General features: G+C 36.5%; 1 protein-coding gene across 12 annotated transcripts in view; it reads right to left on the bottom strand.

The window, feature by feature from the left end:
- The window catches only part of CCDC171 (coiled-coil domain containing 171), a 178,287-nt gene that overhangs the window by 112,329 nt on the left and 42,816 nt on the right, over positions 1-23,142 (bottom strand). For 10 of the 12 annotated variants that reach the window (XM_066987705.1, XM_066987696.1, XM_066987695.1 and 7 more), the window contains 4 exons: positions 19,271-19,409; positions 8,531-8,633; positions 3,520-3,623; positions 537-686 (listed from right to left, as the gene is read on the bottom strand). In XM_066987705.1, coding sequence (XP_066843806.1) covers positions 537-686; positions 3,520-3,623; positions 8,531-8,633; positions 19,271-19,409 — 496 coding nt within the window. The remainder of the gene's footprint in view (positions 1-536; positions 687-3,519; positions 3,624-8,530; positions 8,634-19,270; positions 19,410-23,142) is intronic. The other 2 variants (XM_066987697.1, XM_066987700.1) reach the window with 1 other exon arrangement.

The following is a 23,142-nucleotide window of genomic DNA, read 5'->3' as shown; positions in this document are numbered from 1 at the left end:
CTCAGGACTTCCTCACTCCCTTGGCCACTGACGTAACCAGACAGGATGTTACAAAAGTGGTATGTTAGCAAAAACAAAACAAAACAAATAAACAAACAAAAAAAAAGCTCTTTACTCAGAAAGGTTTCTGAAGTGTATTTACCAGTTCCCAGGTATATCTTACTGGTATACCTGATGCTTCATACATATATTGTCTGTTTTGATAAACAAAAACTAAGAATGGACATCTTTAATAACATCTCCTTTCACATGAACAGAGGTAAAGTTTTCATAATTTTTAGTTTTCTTGAGAAAAGTAGATACAGTTAGTTAAAAAACTACTGAAAGTCATCTCAATATAAAACAATACTTTAAAATTGAAAAACAGATTTCAAATTATTCCAGAAGTGCAATCATTGAAATGCTCAGTTATGTAGACTCAGGTGGTAACCAGAATGACATAGCATGACTTCACAGAACCTTGCAGGGTAACTAGTCTGCTCAACAGAATACAATGATTCAGAGACTTATTCAGATTTGATGTAAAGATAACTTACATCCAGATGGATACTTTTTGCAGAACTTTCAAATTTGATGTTAAGTTCATGAAACCATACCTTAAGGTCTTGACTTAAAGCATACATTTTCTCTTTGGATATCTCAAGTTCTTTTGTCATCTTTTCACACAAAGCCTTCATTTTCCCAAGCTGTGAAAAACATGGAGGTCAAAATGGCTCTTACGGAAGAGCTATATAATCACTTGAATATAAACAAAGAATTTTATATAATAAATTTGTTTTCAATTCAATTCCTTTGACAACATTTATACTCTCCACAATCTAAATAATGTGCTATTAAAAAAAAAAAAAGCACTAAAAACTCTTTTATAGTGATTTATGATAAATAGCAGTGGCTAAAATCCCAAATTGAGCCCATCATTAACTTTCCCATCAACTCTCAAAATATCTGACAAAAACAAGGACTTAGAAGTGTGTTTGAAATGTAATAAATTCAGATTATGATTCAGGGAGTGGTTTGAGAAAACAGGCTTGCAAAGTCACTGGCCTTTTGCACAAAGTGTCCAGCTAAGAGAATAGTCTCTTGCTTTTTACTGAGTGCTGCACAGCAGTCAGATACCAAGAAGCAGCAGGAATGATCCCAAGAGAGACGTGTTGACTTGTCAACTTTTTAGGTTTTAGAAGCAACCACCTTAGTGGTCCATAATGACCACTAGGTGTACTAGCTTCACTTTCAGAAAAAAAAGATAATACATCACTATAACCTTTGTTGTTGGTTACCTGATGATAAGGTTAGTAACACATTCGTCTGAAGTAAACCATCGAATAGATATGTACTACTTTGAAGGCTACTGCTCACACCTGAGCATTCAGAAACAGCTCCGAAGTAAAATATCCCATTTACAAAATTTACAAATTACTCTGAATTTTTTTTTTTGTTGTTCAATTTCAGATCAGGAGACCTGGCAGAACCCTCAGAAATAATTATGGTAAATTGCAGACTGCAACTGGAATATTTCCAGTCTTTTTACGTTTAGTAGCCGTTTCTCTCTCCCCAAGCATATTCTAGCGTCTGCAGTAGAGCGTCTGCACATTCTGCACATAAAGTCAAAAACTTATTCTCCATCAAAAACAAAACACACATACAACTTTCAGTCACACAAACAAACTATATAATTTAATCTAGTCATTAACACAGTAAATTAAAGGTGACAAATTACAAGTTTACCAGCATATTTCACATACCCACACAGGTGTACATGTATATTAATAATTCCATCAGTATGTGTGTTCTTGTTGGAAATCTCACTACAAAAATAACCACTACATAATTACTCAAAACTAAACCATTACTGCTGTGTATTAAAACATCCTATTTTTATTGCACAGTGCCCTTCATAGTCCCTTTGAGTTTTATTGTATTATTACAAACAGTTTTACTACTATACATATCTAATATACAAAAAAACAAAAGCAGTGTTATCTTTGGGGACAGGGTAATCAAGAAGGACAGAGCACTGCCCTTTCTGTGCACCATGAAGGTGCTCAGTGATCTCTGGCTCTGTATGACAACTTCAGGGTCAGTCACATGCAGTCCTACTGGGAAGTCTTGTGGCAGGTCATCAGTTGGTCCTGCTCTGCTTGCGATTTATTTTCCTTGACAGTTCATTCTTCTTTCTGTCAGAATACCCTCTTTGCTTTCTTAGCAGCCACCCCCTTGGTCTCCCCACTGCTGTCTCTGGCACGGTTTCACAACAAAGCACATCACTAAGCCAAAGCCTGCTGAGTCGACTTTTCAACTGTGCTGCACACCACGTGACACTCCTCCTCCCAAATAACAATTCGCTGTGGGTAATATGTTCCTAGTTACTCTGCAGCTTCCAGACTTGGGTCTCAGAAGAGTTTCATAATGACTATACACGTCGGCTCTCTTATCTCACTGGGAGAGACCTAACAGTGCTTGCTGTTTACAAAAGTATAATTGTTTCCATGGTCACTTATTTTTGCGCCCACTGAACAAACTCAAAGGTCTTCCAGGAGACCATGCTTTTTCCTGTAAGACGGGCAAAGCTGATATACTTTTTTTTTTTTTTAATATTGCGAATGCCTAGCTAGACTATGCATTCGTCAAAACAAAAGACAAAACCTAAAAATGAAAAAACATTACTGGCATTTTTACAGTCTCACTACACCTTGCTCTTCCGTATTTGCCAATTTTATCCAAAGATAAGCTAATTAAAATTTTGTACAGAAAAACTTTAACAAAGTGTAGTTAACCTCTCTCTACAGCCTTTAAAGCTAAAAATTCATAAAACATTTAAACCCAAGAGGATTAATTTAATCACATTAGCAATACAAATGAGAAAATAAATGCAAGATTGTGACTTTTCAGACAGTAAAATAAAAGGTCAGTAGAACTGCATGAAAAGCACTTTTTTTTCAAGGGTAGAACTCCCAAAATTGAAATGTATCAATTGCCATCTTAGGTATCTTAAGGAAAGTACTGTCAAGGTACTATTTTACTTGAAAAGACTGCAAAACGCCATCAAAAAATAGAGACTTCATCATAAACACGCTCATCTCAGAAAATTATGCCACGTTTTAAATATACAAGGGAATGTATATTTGCAAATCTGATACCAATGACTGCTGAGTCTTAAGTGGTATTTAGGAGTACTGTAATATACACTGCCCAAACTCTTACATCTTGTCTTCTTTTAACTGAAATCCTAGATATGGAAGACCTATTTCCATGAATGATTATTGAAAATAGTAAGCCCAACAGATTAAAAAAAAAAAAAAGTGGGAAAAAAAAAACTCTTTTCCCCGTCCCCCCAAATATAAGTGAAACTTTACCGCAGGGCAAGCTTAGAGAAATAGTAGTGACAGAGGCTATTTCTTTTTGTATATGTGAAGCTGTCAGCTCAACATTCCCTCTCTTCTGACCTTTGTTACAAGCAAAGCGTATGTACTGCTGCAGGCTGAAGGCAATACATATAGAGCCAAACAGTGCGAGTGTTACCTCATTAGACGTATCTTCCAGCTTGTTCTGGTAAGCTGTCAAGGTACAACTCAAAGTCTCAAGGACAGAGAAGCTTGAAGGTTTATCTTTGTCCTTACAAGTGCCTAAAGAAAAATAGAGAATGAAAATTAAGCCCATAAAGCCACAGAGAGAAAACTACTCACACTGGATGAGAAATATTAAAATTAGTTAGGGCTTCAGTGACAATACAAAACACTGAACAGCAGCCTTTTTTTCCACAAAAGATAAAGCTGAATAGCCATACTTTCATAGCAAATACAGCTGAAAGACATTTGTATAAAACTTTTAATACAAGATACAGGACTGTAAATTCTGGACTACATTTTTACCTAATGTGTTTGGTATGCGGTCTCAAATATAATTTCTACAGTGGTCAAAACTGTGTCATTCAGTCAGACCAGCCAACATTAAAACCACACAATAACACACTTTGAAAAACACATTGCCTGAAAGTTAAGCATGTTACACTTTTCTTGACATTATTTTGCTGTTGTGACTAAGCATGCAAATTATAATGTAGTACTTCATTTACTCAAAGCTTTACTGAGCCAAAGATCACATGACTATATTATGCTTGGAGAGGTCTTAAAAACCTTTTAAATGATCTTGAATTTCATTCCAAAGGAAATAATAAAAAAAAATTATTATCTGTCTGCAGAGTCCTACATAATGTTTCAATTATAAATCTTCAAGCTGATATATCCATTATATACACACTATACTTATTTATTAAACCTTTAGATGGAGACTTCTGATCTGGTTGCCTTAATTAGGGACATATGAACAAGTCTGAACATTCCAAAGGCTGTAGTACAATGTGCTAAGAAAGCAAAACAACCCTATATTGATCAAGAGGTCACAAGATGTCAGCTGATATTAAATTTCCAAGAAAAACGTACTCGTTTTTTCTGGTGTTACAGCAAAATAGCAAGTTATTGACAGATTCCTCCTCAGCTTTGTTTATATTAGTATGCATCTTTTATAAGTCCATTTTATAACAAATGATAACATCACCTTTTCCTCAAGCCTTGAAGATAAGAATGTACAGGGCTTCTCCCTATTACCCACTGCAGGAATATTTTGAAGTGATCCTATTGTACAGAAAAGAAAAAAAAAGAAAAAAAGAGAAAAAAAAAAGTACTGTTCTTCTATACTTCTAGCTCCAAAAAAGCTGTAATGAGTAATGTGCATTTATCATCAATTTTCCCAGGGTGGCTCATAAAGTCAAATCAGATACTAAACACTAAGTCTTTTCATTGGGTCAGTCACAGTCCTGAATGAAATTTTGTCAGTCAGAGAAGGTGCCCTTACAGACTTCCAAGTTGTTGGATTTTTTTTTAATTTTTATTTTTTTAAGAATCCTGTGGTTAGTATTATCTAATTAGTGTGATATTCTAAAAAATTGGATTTATCCTGTATGCCACACATAACACACTATTGTTAGTGGAAAACCTGCACACACATGCAAGTTAGAAAATACTGCCAACAGCCATTTTGAAAATTTAAGTTTTAAATTAATTACTGACTTCCTTCCCAGCCCTTCAATGTCAGAAAGCATAGAGTATGGCTGAGTACTATTCAGATTGGACACTAACTTTTCTATTCAACTTGCTGGCCAGCTGTTTCTGTCAAAGTTACGCCTAGAAAAACCAATACAGTTTTGTAAATTTGTTTTCAGTCTCAGGAGCATAATCTGCCCTACAGCATAAAAGTGAACTTAGAAAGAATGTACATAAAAGTGAATTTAGAAATAAGGCACATCTCTAGGATAGAACGCTGCTCTGTCTTATCAGGTACCTCCAGTGGACAGCTATTTTCCACAGTTTCTAACCATCTACAGAGTCAGGGAAAAGCAAGATCTTCTCAATGGTAGTCCAGTGCCCTGACTCAAAACTCTGAGTCCTAGAACTGTCCCAGATGGCAATTTATTACACTTACAATCATCCTGAGAAAAAATCATAAAATCTGACCTTTTGTGAGAAGTTCAGATTTTAGATATAATAACAGATCTGTAACACCTTACAATACTGCCGTTTTACCATAGCTAAAGTTAAGGATGCACAGGACTCCAGTGCTGTCTTTTCAATTACAAAAGCAATTTCTTCCTATTATCTATTGTAGGAACACTTTGCAGTGAACCTATTGCACAGGAAAAAAAAAAAAAAGTACTGCTGTTCCTTACTTCCAGCTCCAAAGAAGCTGTAACACGCAGCTATCGTCAATTTAAAATAACAGCCATTAAGTCAATCTAGCAGTTGTCTTCCAATCCATATTTTTCATCAAGCTGTCTAAATAATGTATCTTCATTTCTGAAGTCCCAAACTGCAATGCTGTCCCTAAAACATGTCTTTGAACTGTCTTAATTTATATCATGGTTGCCAAGAACAGACTTTTGCCAGTAAACTTTCCATCCTGGCATTATTTGCCTTTGCTGCAACCTTATTTTCTAGGCAGCCCAGCTTGCCAACAGAAATACCAGATTCCACCTTCCTGCATTAGCTGAAAACAAGCCCACAGCTTTAATACTGGCCAAATGTTGTCTGTTTCCATACAGCTATGCAGGAGACATGCAACATAATCCAAATGGCACTGTCTTGCTGGAGAGGCCCTTACTTCAGCAACGAGGGGGAAAACAATACTTGAAGCATTTGCCCAGTATCACCTAAGAGTTTTGGGGAAAAATCTGGGGAAAATGCCAGGTTCAACATGACTCTGACAGGAGGTAAAAAGATGAGTAAACTACTCTTTCAAGTCTTTCTACTGATTCAAACAGCTAAAACTCTTATCTCTTTATATTCAATTCACAATTTTCTTTTTTTTTTTTCAGATTACTGCAACTTTTTTTTTTCTTTTTTGCTTAAAATGAAGACAAATTTCTCTGAGCACACACCCTACAGGTGAATAACTGCAAAATATGACAAACTGAATATGAACAAACTGAAATCATGCAAATTGGCCGGTAACAGTAACAATGCTGTGGAATATTTATAAAGGTCACTTAAAAAGAGGAAGATGTAGATTGTGCTTCTTAGTTTGGAATGTATAATTTTTTTTTTTTAATTTCTTTTAATCTGACAAATATAAAGTCTTCTTCTCTTTTTCCTGGATAGCTCCAAAAGCACAGTAACTATCAGCACTTAAATGAAGGGTCTGGAGCCTTTATATTGACAGATTTTTAAGGAAAAATTTTCACCACTTCAGTTGAAAGTCTAAAGAGAAAAGAATCAAAACAAGGAAGACTGTCCAGTCAACTATGGCTTGTGTAGCATCAATTCCCCGCTTCTGCTAATTAAACTATAAAGATTTACCAATGATTTTGACTTTTACTGGCATCAAGGCATTTCCATTTCAAATAAGACTTGTTTTTTGAAAAATTATATTGTTAGATAATAAATCCCTAAGTGTAACACATTAAGCTGAGAGCATTAAAAATGTTGTTTCACACTTAAAAGCATACTGAACATGTAAAACAAATATATTTGTCAACATCCACTTCAGTATTAGAGATAAAGACTCAATCTACAGCAGTGCTAAATTTGACTTTCTGCCTCAACTAAGCCTCTACAGAGACACTGAAGCTTAAAAAAAGATCCCTTTAAATAAGATCTTTCGAAGTTTACTTCAAACAACATAAGTAAATTAATACTGAAGTTACCAAATCCCTAATAAGATAGAAACAGGTCAAAGCTGTTCTCTGCAAGGTTTATCATGAGGGAGAACAGAAAACCTATCCAAAAGACAATTACTGCTTTGGAACTACGCTTTGGCAGCAGCATCCAGCTCCCTCCAGAATTGCAATATCCCCTCTGGGCATGTGGAACTTTGCAAGATTGAGGAAAACATACAGATTTGAAGAGCTTTTCAGTCTGACAAATCTGCAGTAAACCTATAGGTATTACCCACAGGAATTACACTTATGATTACAGAATAAGACTGATACCAGCTCCCAAATAAAAGTTATATAGCCCATATGAAGAAATCAATTTATCACATATTCAAGGCTAGGCCTTTGAGAGCAAAAGAATTCCTAGGAAGTTCCTTTACTCTATTTTAACAGTACTAGGCCTTAAAAAAATCTTAATGTATGTGCGCATCTTTCCTTAAAGATGTTATACCACCTTTTATGTCTATTGTTGCTAAACATTGCAGAAACTTGTCATCACAATTTAAATCAAATAAATTAATTTGCCCTTTAAGAAACATTTAACCTGTTTTTGTTTTGGTTTGGTTGTTGTTGTTGTTGTTGTTTTTTCCAGTTTATTTGCTCTGTAAATTGAAAGCTTTTTGTGTCTAGCATATGACTTTCTAACAGGAATCACATAGAGAATTTTTTTTATACATAGCTTTTAATGAAGATTTCAAATGAAAAGTGTATTGTTTTCACCCTTTAAAAAAGATCACAAGCTTTTATATTAAAATTCTGTTTGTTAGCCACAATTTGAAATGTTTATGCGCGCAGCAGTTTGTTGACTGACAACTACTAACTTGCAATTCATTATAATTAGAACAGAAAAATAATTGCATTAGATCAAATGAATGCAATACAATATTAGTGCACACTCAACAGCAAAAAGTATTGTGTTATATCATGTGTCCTACACAACCTTTTTGAATATATGACCTTTAAGTTGCTGAAGGTTGCCTGAGAATTTGGCTCAGTTCAGGCAAAACATCTGTTCCCTTTGCAGGTATACTGTAAGGACTTTTTTCTCAGTTGGATTTAGAGCACAGCAAGTGAGCCCTTTTCTGACCGATCATATACACCCCAGCATTTGTAAATCAAGCTCTGGGCTGACAACAGCAGGTCCACATTCCGTCACCCTTTCTCAGCTAGGAAGGCCATTTGACTGCTGTGAGAACTGCTCTTATCATGTCATCAAATCAAAGCATGTTGAGAAGAGGGAATGCAAGAGGCATCTGCAGAATTCCCACAATGTAGTGACTTTGGAACATTGACAGATGCATCTGTCATTTTATACCTTCAACTAACCTGCTGTCCGCTGGCCTGACATAGCAAAGCTGTCCAAGAGTAACTCCAGCTCTCTCATGTTGTTTTCATACGTCTCTGTTAGAAAGACCTGGTGTTTCTTGGCCTTTATTTGACAGGAGAGACAGACAGGAGGGGGGAAAAGAAATCCATTAAAATAGTAAACATAAGCAATACAGATCATGGTATTTTTATTGCCTTTTATGTTTAGATTCATGTTATGCTTTTAACACTTCTTTTCCTGAGTCAAATGAGCTAATGCCACAAATAATTAACAGGGTTTCATGGAAACTTGAAACACATTTAAAATAGATGTAAAGGCTTCAGGTAGTCAAAATAAAAATAAAAATTGGTCTTGAAGATCTTCTGCTTTAAAAATATCTTAATGAACGATGATTAACTGCTGCCCATGAAGCAATATGCAAGCAATGAAATCTGTTGTTATACCCTACAAGGGCATCCAGAAAGACACCAAACTACTGGCAGACAGTCTAGAAATTCATGATTTGGCACTCTGTCAAATCCCACACCTATTCTCATTGCAAACCTGCCTACTTCAATTGTTAGTATCTTCCAAGCTTGATAGTTATTTCCTCAACCTCAAAAAATTCTCCCTATGAATGGAATGTAAAGCAGCAGAGCCTTTCAGCTTCTAGCATTGAATTTTCTTAAAGAAAGCTGTTAAGTGCAGCCTATTGTTCAAATTAAGACACTGTTTTTATATTGAGGTATTAATTAATAGTATTATAGCAGAGTTTTTAATCAATGCAATAATATCGACTGTATCAAATCATTCTTTCAATTTATATCCAACATTAAAACTTGCAGCTTTCAAAGACTGCTATTACAGATGCATCTGTAATTCCAGACAAGACTAACATCCTGTTGGACATATGTAGCTTTGACTTCTCAAAAGAAAAGTACAATTTTAGATGATCATTGACAAAGTGTGTTACAACTCACAAGTTTAAAAAAATCAAGAGGAAACTAGATTTAAACATTTTTTTCATAATTTTCTTATAACAAGGTTTATGTTCAAAGGTGTCAAAGGTTATGTTCAAAGATGTTATGTTCAAACTAATTATTTTTAATTACTCAATTTATTTTTATTCTAAATTCTAATACCTATTTGACTAATTTCCACTTCTACTTTGTTATGGACGTTTACCCTATTTACACTGAGAAAAATCCTACTGTTTTCTATCATATCTATAAACTATCACTTTAATTATGTTTCACTGCACATGTAAAGACCCAGTCAATTTCTCAAGTGTGGGAAACATCCTCCCTAAGAAAACTGCTACTGCTACATACTGGTAGCGTAAAACTAGCAGGAAAAAAAAAAAAAAAAGAAAAAAAAGGAAAAAAAAAAGACATTTAATTCTCTGCAGTGTTCTTCACTACTCAGTTTAAATATTTTATAAATTTGCTTTACTCTTTCAATTTTAATTATATGTACTGTATATCAACTAATATATTATTCATGTGTGTATTTCAATGTTAGGTCCCCTGTAGCATTTACACGCCTTTCCTTGTGTGAGAGTTTGTACTACACTTCATAAAGAATTTCCAAACCACTTCTATGTATTTAAAAATAAGAAAGTTTTAATTCTTAGTCTATAAAATTTTTTATGTAGAGAGAGATTGTATTTGCTGAAATCCAGTAAAAATAGTTCACAGGATGCAAATATATGAAATTCATTACTGTCCTGTACTGATACAATCTCAAAGACCTCACATATTACAAATAAGTTAATAACATGATCAGCATCATCATAGAATAAATACTCTTTTTTATAGAAAGCACTCCAGCACAGACAAGAGCAAACTAAATCTTCCCAGAAAAACCCTTTCCCATGAAAAATTCAAATGTGAGAATTCTTTTTCTCTCTCCTAATCCAATTTTTTCATTTGGTTTAGTTAATTTACCACAATTTAAACAGTATATTGCAGTTTATTTAGTCTTCACTACTGCTCTGTGCTTTATTTGCTAACTGCATCCATACTCTCTAAACCAATTTCAGTCTCTGTTTTTCAACAGCAATAAAGATCAAAAGGAAATTCTTTAGACTAGCCAGTTTCTCCACACTTCTGCAGCAAAAAATTTTGTCTCCTTCCTTTCTAACTCCCATTTTCAATCACTCTCTCCCATTATTAGAAATGAATAGAAATACTGTGAACTACAGTGTAGGAAATCCAGACACTGGATAAGAGTACAAAAGGGTCTGAATGTATCGATCTAACTTCTTATGTCTCACTGACAGGTATCTAATAAGAATGCGCAGAGTCATAAAATCATGGAATAATTTAAGCTGACAGGATCTCTGGAGGTCAGCTGATCCCACTCCCCACTCAAAGCAGGGCCATGCTTGAAGTCAGGTTAGGTTGCTCAGAGCACTGTCCAGTCAAGTTTCAAGTATCCTCAAGGACGGAGATTCGACAACCCCTCCAGGCAACCTGTTCCAATAGCTCACAATCCTCACTGTGAAGTGTTTTTTTTTTCCCCTTACAGGTAGTTAGAATTTCCCTTTCTAAAACTTCTGTTTGCTCTCATACTTGCACTGCACAATTCTAATGAGAGCGTAGCTCAGTCTTCTCCAAAAGCACCCATCTGATAGTTCATGGCAGTAGCTGTAACTCTCTTAGTTTTCTTGTCTTCGAGATGAACAAACACAGAGGGCATACATAACTCTGCTTTGAAAGGGGAAATGGAGTCCACTAGAGTGTAGAAGTCAAATATAATCAGTTGCAGCTGCTGAAAGATCTCTGCCAGATCCAACTATTCGAGGAGAGGAGATTACTCTCTCCCACCACCTCTATCCATCATCACATTTGTGTTAGGCGATGTCATTCCTGTGTGAATACTTGTATGAACGTTCCCTAGATTACTTCAAAAGGGAAATTAGGTGACAAAGTGCTAAAGCCTTCATGTAAGGATGGTTTGCTTCCCAACCCTTTCTACCTCATTAGTAGAAAGAGGTGAAAGACCACTTGTAAGCCTTTTGCTGGCTTTTCTTCACTTCCTGCTCATCAGGATTGACCATTCTTGAGCTTGGAGGTGATCCTTGAAAATCAAAGGCAACAGAAGACCTGTAAGAATGAACAAGGACCTCCCAGGTAAATTTAAATATTTAAAGGGAGCACACAGAAGGTGGAAGTGGGGACAGGTGACCTGGAAGAAATACAGAGACACTGTCAAAGCACAGAGGAATGAGCTTAGAAAAGCTAAAATCTACCTAGAATTGAATCTAGCAAGGCACACAAAAGGCAGAAGTAAAGGTACCTTCACACAAATCACCAGCAAAAGGAAGACTGGGCAAAATGTGGGCCTGCTACTGAGTGGGGAAGGAGATCTGGTGATGAGGACACAAGAACGGCTTTCTCGATGCCTTGTTCACCTCAGTGCACAAGACCAGCCTTCATGAATCTCAGTTCCCTGAGACCAGTGGTAAAGCCTGGACCAAGATGACCTACCCTCAGTGGTGGAAGACCAGGTTAGGAAACATTCGAACAAACTGAATGCACACATACCCATGGGACATGATGGCATGTACTCACAAGAGCTGAGCAAGCAGGCCAATGTCATTGTCAGGCCACTCTAAGCTGTCTTTGAAATACCTTGGTGATCATGGGAGGTTCCTGAGGACTGCAAGAAAGCAAAGGTCACTCCTGTCTTCAGAAAGGGCAAGAAAGAGGATGCAGGGAACTTCAGGCAAGTTGGTCTCGCACTTATCCTTGAGAAGGTGATAAAATAAGTAATTTAGGAAACCATTTCCAAACACATGAAGGACAAGAACATGATCAGTAGTATCGAACATGGACATCGAAAGAGGAAATCCAGCTTAACTAACCTGACAGCCTTTAACAATGAGACAAATGTCCTGAAGGTTGAGGGGAAATGGCACAGCATATCATTTATCTTGACTTTAGTAAGTCTTTAGACATTGCCTTCCATAACATCATCATAGATAAACTGATGAAGTATTGGCTAGATAAGTGTACAATGAGGCAGATTTAAAACCGGCTGAACTGCAGGGCTTGTGGGGCAGTAAGCAGGCAGAGGGTCGTGAGCAGTGTTCTGCCACTGCTGGTATCCCAGTGGAGTCAGCAGTGGAGCCAATGCTGTTTAACATCTTCATTAATGACTGGGATGATGGTCAGAGTGCACCCTCAGCAAGTTTTCAGTAAAAACGTGGAAGTATTGACTGAATCACCAGAGGGGTTTTGCTACTATTCAGAAGGACCTGCAGCTACTGGAGAAATGGGCCAACAAGAACATTAGGAGGTGCAAAAAAAGGTAAGTGCAAAGTTCTGCACCTGGGGAAAAATAACTCCACATGGCAGCACAGGCTGGAAACCAACTTGAGTCAACTGACCATGAGCTAGCAACGTGTGTTTGAGGCAAAGACGGCCACCAGTATCCTGGGCTGCACTAGCAAAGCCATCACCAGCAAGTTAAGTGATGCCTTCTCCTCTACTCAGCCCTGGTGAGACACATCTGCAGTGCTGGGTCCAGTTCTGGGCTCCCCAGTAAAAGAGGGAAATGGATTTATAGGAATGAGTCCAACAAAGGGCCAAAGATGACATAGGGACTGGTAAAACTGTAATATCAGGAGAGGCAAAGAGAGCTGGGACTGTTTAGCCTAGAGAGGAGAAGGCTCAGGTGGACTTACAATATGTGTAAGCACCTGACAAGAGGAAGTGGAGAAAAGGAAGCCAGACTCCTCTGTGGTGCTCAGTCCCTGCACAAGAGGCAATATACACAAACTAAACTACAAGAAATTCCATTTAAATACAAGAAAAAAAATTACTGTGAGGATGGTCAAACACTAGAACAGACTGTCCAAAGTCATTGTGTAGCTTCAGTCCTTGGAGATACTCAAAATTGAGCTGGATACAGTCCTGAAAAACCTATTGTAGTTGACCTTGCTCTGAATGGGGGGTGGATTAGATGATCTCCAGAGATACCTGCCAGCATCAGTGACTGCCATTCTGTGTGATTATTCTGAAAGGAAGGTACCCACAGGGAAAAATGAAAGGATAGTCTGGTTGAAGCAAATAATACATCCACTATCAAGTCTAATTTCAAAAAGCCCAACTGCATGCATCAAAAACACTTGAGAATTTAAAATTCTCCAAACTTATATTGAGTATTTCCTATCCCTCCCAAACACAACTCTCCCCCTCCAAAATATTCAGATTGGGAGGCTAGAAACCAAATAATACAGCAGCAAAATCATACTTCCTGAACTCAGAATATATGCTGGATTATAGCCCCTTCCCCAAGTCAAACCTCATATCCTTAAGAAGGCGCTTAGTATTGCAAAACATCCCTTGAGAACAGAAGAGGTTCTGGTAGAAGAATGTATTTCACCATATATTTACATAAACATCTAAAAACAAAACTGCATTTTTCAAGACATTAAATAGAAGCCAAGTATTTTTTATTACAAGTATTGCAGGCTCTAACCAGGGGAAAATTCTTCCAAATGCTACAAATCCTTAACTAAGAATAACTGGAACTATTTGGAAAATCTACTACTTGTACAAATTATTTCACCCACTGTCAGAATTACGCTAACCTTTCAGAGGCAGGGTATTTGTACTTATCTGGGCAACTCCCTACCACCATGGTTGCAGAGGTACTCTCATCTACAGTCTCCTATTTTGGTATCATTACATCACCTGCTCCAGAAATGAAGTCCCATTGTTTGTTTTTTTGTTTTCTTTGTTTGTTCGTTTATTTGTTTGTTTTCTTTTTTGATTTATGTCGTGGTTTTTGTTTTTAGGATTTTCTAAGAGTGAACTCTCATGTTGTTGAATAAAGTAAGCATAAACCCTACTATACACGCTTCAAGAATAGCCCATGTGACTAATTCTGCAATTGTGTGCATCTCAAGCTCAATACAATTTAAGAATAAACATGTAGGCAGGAGTCTGAGGCTCTTTCAAAACTAACTTAACAAAAACTCCAGATCTATCAAACAAGGAACTGGGGTCCTGTCCTGCAATCTACTGCCATTATTCCATGAGGGATCTTCTCAGGAGCATTGCCTGTTTTATTTGCAGTTGCAGGGATTTCCTGTGTGGCTCTACTGCACACAGACTAATTCAGTCACTTAGTGTGCAGTCCAAGTGCCATCTGTTGATGTCAGAGCATGTGCCAAAGCTAGACATAGCCACACAGTCACTAAGAAGCAGCGTGTTCAGCTACTCCTTGAAAAGCATTTGGGTAAATGCTTTATAAAAGAATCAGAATGCAGTGACCAAGCATGACCAAAGCAAATCAGTTACAGAAATAGCTCCAGAAGGCTGCTCCACAGTAAACAACTGGTTTTACCTGAGTGATATTCTGTATTGCAGGACAGTGGCACAAATTTTAAGCAACCAAGCATGAACTATAACAAAAACAAAACAACTCCCCCAACCCCCAACAATATAGTTCTTTAGGCTACTCTTTATTTTTGTTCAAGTTAACTAGCTATTAAATACTTCACATTTTATTTATTATCTCGTATTAGCTAAAATTTTTGAAAGTTTGTAGAGCAGTCTTTAAAACATGCCTGGCCACAGGTAAATTAAATAAAATTTCTCAAGAAATTTTGTGCCTCAGTTTTAATAACCTGAAATGAAATTCATCAAAAATGCTCAAGTTTTAAACAGAACAATTCTAGTTTCCTACAGAGAAGTTTGCAACAACCTTTTGGTAGAAGAGAATTTTGTAAGAGTTTCTCTTCAGGCTTTTTTGGTTAAGTCAGTTTTTTTTCAAGAATTGGCAACTTCAAAAGCACTTCTTAGATGCCTGTCTTCAAACACTGGAACATCACAGTTTGAGTGACATCTCCAGAATAAATTATGAAATTGATTTCTTTGTAGAAGATCATTTAAACATATGCTTGACATCAATGGGATTTATCAGACTGATTGGTCTTCTTGAACTGGGACAACATAAGAAGGAACACTCAAGTCAAGGCAAGTAAAACAAAAACACAAAACAAGGTAATACACCATTTAACAATCATTAGCACAAAATTAATGAAGACTGTGCCTCTGTCTTCTGTGTTGCTTTTTTTGTTTGTTTTTAATTGAAACAAAAAAATGTTCACAGTTAATCATTGCCATTGAGTACCAGATCCTATTCCACAGAACTTGTAGAATAATCATAACATTCAGGGTGTTTTATTGTCTGTTCAATCAATACTTGAGAGACTACTACTAAACAACAAGTTACTGCCAATGTACATGAACTAGATTCTCAAACACTCCTGTCCTGACTTTCAGCTTGCAATAACCTACAAGGCTATTACAGACAGCCTAAATATATACACCACATGACTGCATGCATGACTGCAAGGAAAAGATTTATATGCCACACGGCAAAAGAGTCTGGGTGTAATCTATTACACTACTTATACACTAATTATACAATTATACTACTCCTGATAGTATCTATACAAGCGGGAGGAAATGAATACACAATACATCCAGATTAAAGAAATTTACACTAAAATACACTATTCTTAATGACTGCAATTTCCTAATATGCATTCTGGTGAATTGGCAAGTTCCCCAAATTTCAATATACATTTCTCATAAAATAAAGATTCAACGTCTCCCTCTTGTCCGGTACTAAGAATTAGTACTCATCCACTACTAGGTGCCAGAAATGTAAATACCCTGAGTAACTTTAAAACCTATTCAAGGCACCACTTATTCTTTCCATGGGGCAGGAATACAGCTGGGACTGTTTCAATTTAAAACAAGATCTGAATCACAATGGCCATTCTTCCAAATTCCTGTTCTTCAAGCTAAAATTTCTAAAAACCCTAGCTGGAATTAATGACAAGCTTGAGACCAATTTCCTCAGTAAAAACACAATGGAAAACTTGAGAGCCTGCTCATGCTGAACACTCATAAGCAGTTTTGTTTGATATCAACAGATTCTATCACATCTGATCCATGCAAATTTCTGGCAAACTTGTGCCACATGCTGATATTTAAAATTAAAAGCAGTGTAACTACTTTACTATACATTCAACTGAGCCATAAAAAAATGTTCTTTTTGATATAAAAAGTTTCCAAAGAATGTATTTGGTCCCTGCGTAAGTCTGTTTCTCTAAAAACAAACAGCCTTCACTGGTTTGATTATATTTCCCAAAACGTTTTACAAACAAAAATGTTAACCTGTATTATAGCAGTATAGTGAGAAACCAATATAAGATTATGAGACTGGAGTGGAAAGGACAGGATGTCTAATGGTAGTATAAAACATAGGAAAGTAATGAACAGATCAAGAAAGCAAGATTGGGAAATGAAGGGAAGAGAACACATTTTCACACAATTCTAGTATGTGTCTGATAAAGTGAATGTATGTGAAATGCTATCTATACTCAGTTTTTGCCAGAGACTTCTGCTTTTACACTTCTGGGGAAAAAAAAAAAAAAAAAGTTGTCCAGACTCAATAAACAAGACCACACACAGATATTCCTGCTTCTCAAACAAATACAGTAAGTCTTCAGGAAAAATACAAAGCCATCCAAGGTGATAAAAACCTAATCCCAAAGGGGACCATTAATGCAACTCCACAGAAAATGAGTGTTTTTATTACCTGTTCAAGGCAGTCCTCTGGTTTGAAATCACTCCATTGTAACAATTAAAACAACCAGCTATGAACAAGACCCTTCTTTTAACCAAGACAATCTATTCTGCTTTTTACCCTTCTATAATGTAATGTTCATTCTGAATACACTATTTAATATTTTTGCCCTTACCAGAAACCTTGACGAAAACTAGAATTTTCTCCTGAATTTTTGTCAAATACAGCATAAATGTTAAAAAATAAAACACAAAATAAAAAGGAAAACTTGTATCACAGAGATAGCTAACAAGTCTCTAATGTTCATAGTAGAAATATGTCATATTGAACATATATTTCATATGAATCATATGAATTCATATGAATTTCATACTAATCATTACTGACAGTAGTTAGGGGAGACAGTTGCTTTTCTATCTTCTTATTCCTTTTGTGTCATATAAGATGATTTTTCCAGGTTAACTAGGCCAGCAAATGTCTTTTAATACACTTCTTCTTGCAGGGAAGAAGGTGTGATTCTCCCAGAAGGAAGAAGGGGTTTTTGATTTGTTTATCTGTTATTAGCTACCAATCTGCATGAGAACTCTATATTAAGACAATGTATGGAATAATTCCGACTAAAAAAAATTAAAAAGTAAGATGAACCATTTGGCATCAATCAATTGAAACTAGTAATTAGCTCTGTGACAAAACCTAAAACCACTGAATAGGTGAATGCTTTGCCATTCATACACACTCGTTTTGTAGTTACTGTAAGAATGGCCAATCAATGTAATTTTGAAATGAGAATCCAAATTCACTAAAATATTGGCAAGGGCAAAGACTGACATACAAAAGATCTATCATCTGTCAGAGGACAGAGTCATCTGATCCCAGTTACTTAAAACAAATTTTATTTATAAATGCACACTACAGAACTCTATGAACTAATTCCTGTCTGAACTAAAGTGTATGAAATTTACAGAAATCACACCCAATACTGACTTTAACATTCATGATGGAGAACCATTCAGCAATTTTACTCCAAAAGGCAGTTACACTTACAGGTTTCTTTTCCAATTCAGTTCTTATTTACAATTTTCACCTATTTGATTATCCATAGTCAGGGAAACTATAATTCAAGTCTACTTAAGTCTACTTGTTCATAATGTTTTTGTTTACAGACTGTGAACATGTAACCCTTTAAAATATCTTTATTTTTCAGATAAGCTGAACAGACGACAGCAATAAGTCTGCAGATCCTCTCTTCTGCAGGCCTCTACTCCTGTTCACTGCTGCTGTAACTGCCAGCAGCGGGGAATTGACTGCATTTACCTTCCAAACTCACAGCTCCAGGAGATGGAAAAGGAAGAAATTTGCAGCCCAGTATTAAAAAAATAAATAAATAAAATAAAATAAAATAAAATAGTTTACATTGGATAAGTATAGAAATATTGCAAATGCTACTACACAGTTGAAAGAGAGAAGGTTTTATAGATAATGCATAAGATATGTGTTTTGTCTCTGCTGCTATGCAAGAGGATGGGAAAATCGTTATTCAGACTTGGGGTGAGTAGAAACAGAGGGAAGGCCCCAGTTGGTCATATAAAAAAGAAAGATTTCAGAAAGTAACACAGTAAAATACATCCCACATGCCAAATCCACATCAAAGAAAAAAAAAATCCCCTCTGCTTTGTCACCCTCAAACAAGCATATTTATAGTCAAATGTTGCAGTAGAAACAAGATGTTGTGTGAAATAAATGTGTGTACGTACATACAATGGTACCTAACGAAGCCTGTAGATGAAAAAGGGCTAGGTACAAAGATATAATATTCCCTACAAGGAACCATAATCTGTTTCTACAAATTGCTGCCTTCTCTAGGAACGCAAACACAAGTTAAATTCTCATAGCCACTCTTTTAATGTAGCTGTTTTCTGCAAAAGCTCTTCAGTTAAATACACAGCAGAACACTTAAGGTACATTTTCAATTTAGCTTCTCCAGCGTATTAGCTACATTTATTCATGTTTTACAAAAAAAAAAAAAAAGTAATATGAGTAAGATTAGAGTAACAATAGAGTTCTTGCACTGCTCAGCAAAGCAAGTGCATTTTCACAGTATGTTGAAAAACCCCTAAGAAACAAGTGCCACAGGCCTTTTGTCTTACCATTGCAAGTTCCTCTTGTAATTCTCTGCGAGTTTTTTCATTATCCTGTAGCCTCTCAGAGAGATCTTTAATTACCTTTTTCTTTTCCTCAATCTTCTCATTCATTTGCTTGTTTGTGGAGAAATACTCTCTTTTTAATCTGGAAAGTTTCAGCATTAGAACATTTATTAATCAAAAACACTTTTGTGAAGTACACTATACTTTATATATAATCAACAGACGTGACACATATGATGTTTACACATTGTAAGGCTTCTGAAGCCACACACTATTTTTTCAACTGAAAAAGTCCTACTTTTTTTTTTCAGGAAAGTTTTTTCAATTACTAATGTTTCTACTAAGCTTCCAGCCATAACTTTATTTGATCATTTTGATATGGACTCCAAATTACACGTAATAAACATAATTCATCAAAACTTAATTAACACGGTAGCCCTCTTCAGAAACACTATGTCAAGTCTTGCTTAATCAACAAGTTTTTTTTCATGTACAAACGTCACTTCCAATGATTCCACATACCTGACTATATGCTACTCAGAATGGCATGACTTTAGATTTTTCCACCAGTAGATTCATCCAAAGCTTTAAAACAACTTCTACTAGAACTGTCCTTCCCGGTACTCATGAAAACAAACATACAAACAAACAGACCATGGCATGGCTAAGCAGGCAGCTCATGAGAGCTGCAAGGCCAAACAACATGCAGGAGACAGAAGCAGGAATAGGAATACAAGGAGGAATTTAGAAAGATTGCCTAGGCATGCATGCAAGGTGTCTAAAGAGCCAAAGCTCACTTGGAACTTATGTTTGTAGAGGATGACAAGGACAAGAAGAGATTTATACCACTGTATTATGGTAGGAAAGAAAACATGCTTGTCCACAGGGTTCAAACAACTGCTAGCAACAGATGAGGATTGAGTCAGGGATTACTTGTGAGAACTGAATGCATAGAAATTGAAGACATCAGCACATCTACATTCAGATGTGCTGACAGAGTTGGCCAATGTCATACTTAGGCTTCTCACCGTTACCTTTGAAAGGTCATAGAGATCAGGGAGGTCACTGGCAACTGGAGAAAGGCAAATATCACACCTCTACTCAGATAAGTGCAAAAGAACCAGCCATGGAACTACAGACCAGTTAGCCTCACATGTATAAGGAAGATCACAGACCAAGTCCTCCTGGAACAAATTTCTGGGCTCATGAAAGAGAAAAAGATGACCAGGAATCAGTCACTGAGGATTTACCATGGTTAAGTCATGTCTGACCAGCCCAGTTACATTCCATGATAGAACAAATGGAGTTGTTGACAAAAGGAGAATAGTGGATGATGTTTAACTAAACTCTAGCAAAGCTTTTGACACTGCCTCATAGTACTTTTATAGCCAAATTAGGACTTCACAGTCTAGATACACAGACTACCACATAGATTAAAAAAATAATAAAAAAGGTTAGATAGTAAATCTCAGATGGTAGTGGCTGGTAACTACTGTTGGATACTGTAGGAGTGTATACTACAATCTGTTTAACATCTTTATCAATCACGTGGATTAGACCAAGAGTGCCATTTCATCAATTTTGCAGGTAACACTGAACTGGGCCGGGGGGAGGTTACAACACAACAAAACTGATACACTGGGAAGAACCTATATGGGCAGGAGGAACGCACCAACACGAGGCTTCTGAAATTCAACAGTGGCACGTGGAAGTTCAGAGTTTGGGAAGGAAGAGCCCGCCTGAAGCGATGTGGCTGGGGAGCAGCTCTGACCGAAAAGACCTGGCAGACAGCAAGCCAGCCAGAAATCAGCAGCATAGCATTTTAGTAGAGAACTAATAACAGCACAAGAAAAAAAGTTAATAAACTAGAATGAGGTCCGATGAATGCCACCAGAATGATCAAGGGCTAGAGTACAAGCCATGTAAGAACTGAGGGAACTTGATATATTCATCCTGGAGAAAAGATGACTTCAGGGTGCATAACAGACCCCCACAATATCTTTAGGTTATCAAGAAGACTGAGACATTACAGTCTCATCGCTGTAATGTATGGCTGGAGGACAAGAGACAGCAGTCACAAACTGAATCAGAAAAGGTTCAAAGGAGACACTAGGAGAAACTTTTTTCTACCATAATGGCAGTCAAGAAGTGGAGCAGACTCCCAGAAAGCTTGTGCAATCTCTATTCTTGGAGGTGTTCAAGACTCTACTGGTTGAAGCCCTTAACAACCTGATCTCATAGCTGATCCTGATTTGAGATGAAGGTTGAACTAAAGATCTTCTATGATGCCTTCCAATCTGAATTATTCTATGACATAACTTAACAGCGGCAACAACGAGGTCTCTCTCTTCCTTTTCTCCCAACACTTCTGTCTCATTAGAATTTTAAGTAATCCAAAAGGCTCTAAATTCTTCCAAATCTTAAAGTTTTGAATAAATATTGTCACTTCCTGGCATTGACTTATTTCTTACATATGTCCTATAGACTTATCTCGTATATAAAGATATAACATATATTTTAGCTAAACGAATACTTTATAAGTCCTCCTAATACCTATGTGCTTCCGCTTCAGCCGGGCTGATTTTTTTTCTTTTAGCTGTAGATGTTTACTTCTTATCCTTAAAGAAAGAATTTGTCTATTTCAGTCCTCCAAAGTCACTCCTACTCTCATAACTTTCAGAAACACAGTAAGAGAAGTTCCAATTTATTCTATGTCATGACCTCACTCTTCAAGAAAAGTAAATTCACACAGAGAGCCAGATCCCTTGTTGCTTCCAATTTACATAGTTCTACTGGGTTCAGAGCTAATTAATAAATTATGCAACCCAGAAAAGTCTGTTTGCTTGGTATCAGTTACTACAACCATCTTCTTCTGAGAAAATAATTTCTCACAGCTTTAGATAGCTTCCAACTTTAATATAATTTATTCCACATCAAGTCCAGCTAAAAAAATTTCAAGTGTTCTATCACAATAAATGAAAAGTCCCCAACACCTTCCAAGGTATAAGACTTAAACACAATCTTGTGGGACTCCTCCAGAAAAAGGGAAAATCTATTAGGATGCCAAACTATGGCTTAAAATAAAAATGTCAAGCTCCTGCCATTGTCATTAGTCCAAGGACCACAACCCTCAAAGGTAAGTAGATCGAAAGTTCCAATGATGGGATCCAGTGAAAGAAATCACTGATACTCATCAGTTTAACTGATACTTGTTTACCTCAAAACATAAAAAAGGCAGGAGACAAAAGAGGCAGTACATGCCCACTGCATGCAAGTATCTAAAGTATACGAGTATACTGATGGTCTACTTGAGACCATCAGGTGGATGGCTGTTCTTTAAGCTCTGTTGACACAACCACCACGTGTTAAACTATGTTGGCTTCCACAGAAAGGTTTGCATTGTCTAAAATCATGGAAAATTTTCTCAGTAGACAGAAGCTGCTAGAAATAATTGCTTGAATCAACAAATAATTGAAAGTAGCGAAAGTACTGTCTGGATATTAGACAAAGTTTATACTGATATCCAATTAACACACAAAGCCAATGCCTTATGCATGTATGAGCTGCTCATACAATTCAAGGGCAACTTTTTGAGCTTACACAGGAAAAAAAGAGAATAGTTCCAGAAGTTTCTAGACGGAAGGAGTAAATGGTACCTAGAGAGTGTTGGAAGACTAACGGTTCCCTGATTGATTACAGAAAGTCATACGATGTTGACAAGACTGGAAAAGCTTTTCTAGGCTGAAAACTACTCCAGCTTCATTGACATCAGCCAAGAAACACCCCAAATTCATCTGTTTCATTTGAGGATGCTGACTTTGTCTGCTCTAGCTTTAAATACAAATATGGACCTTGGAAAATCTGACCTTGGAATA

Source organism: Anser cygnoides, chromosome Z (genome assembly GCF_040182565.1).
Source record: "Anser cygnoides isolate HZ-2024a breed goose chromosome Z, Taihu_goose_T2T_genome, whole genome shotgun sequence".
In the NCBI taxonomy this organism is placed as follows: Eukaryota; Metazoa; Chordata; class Aves; order Anseriformes; family Anatidae; genus Anser; species Anser cygnoides.
Note: the sequence above shows the minus strand (reverse complement) of the source record. Positions and strands in the feature narration are given on the sequence as shown.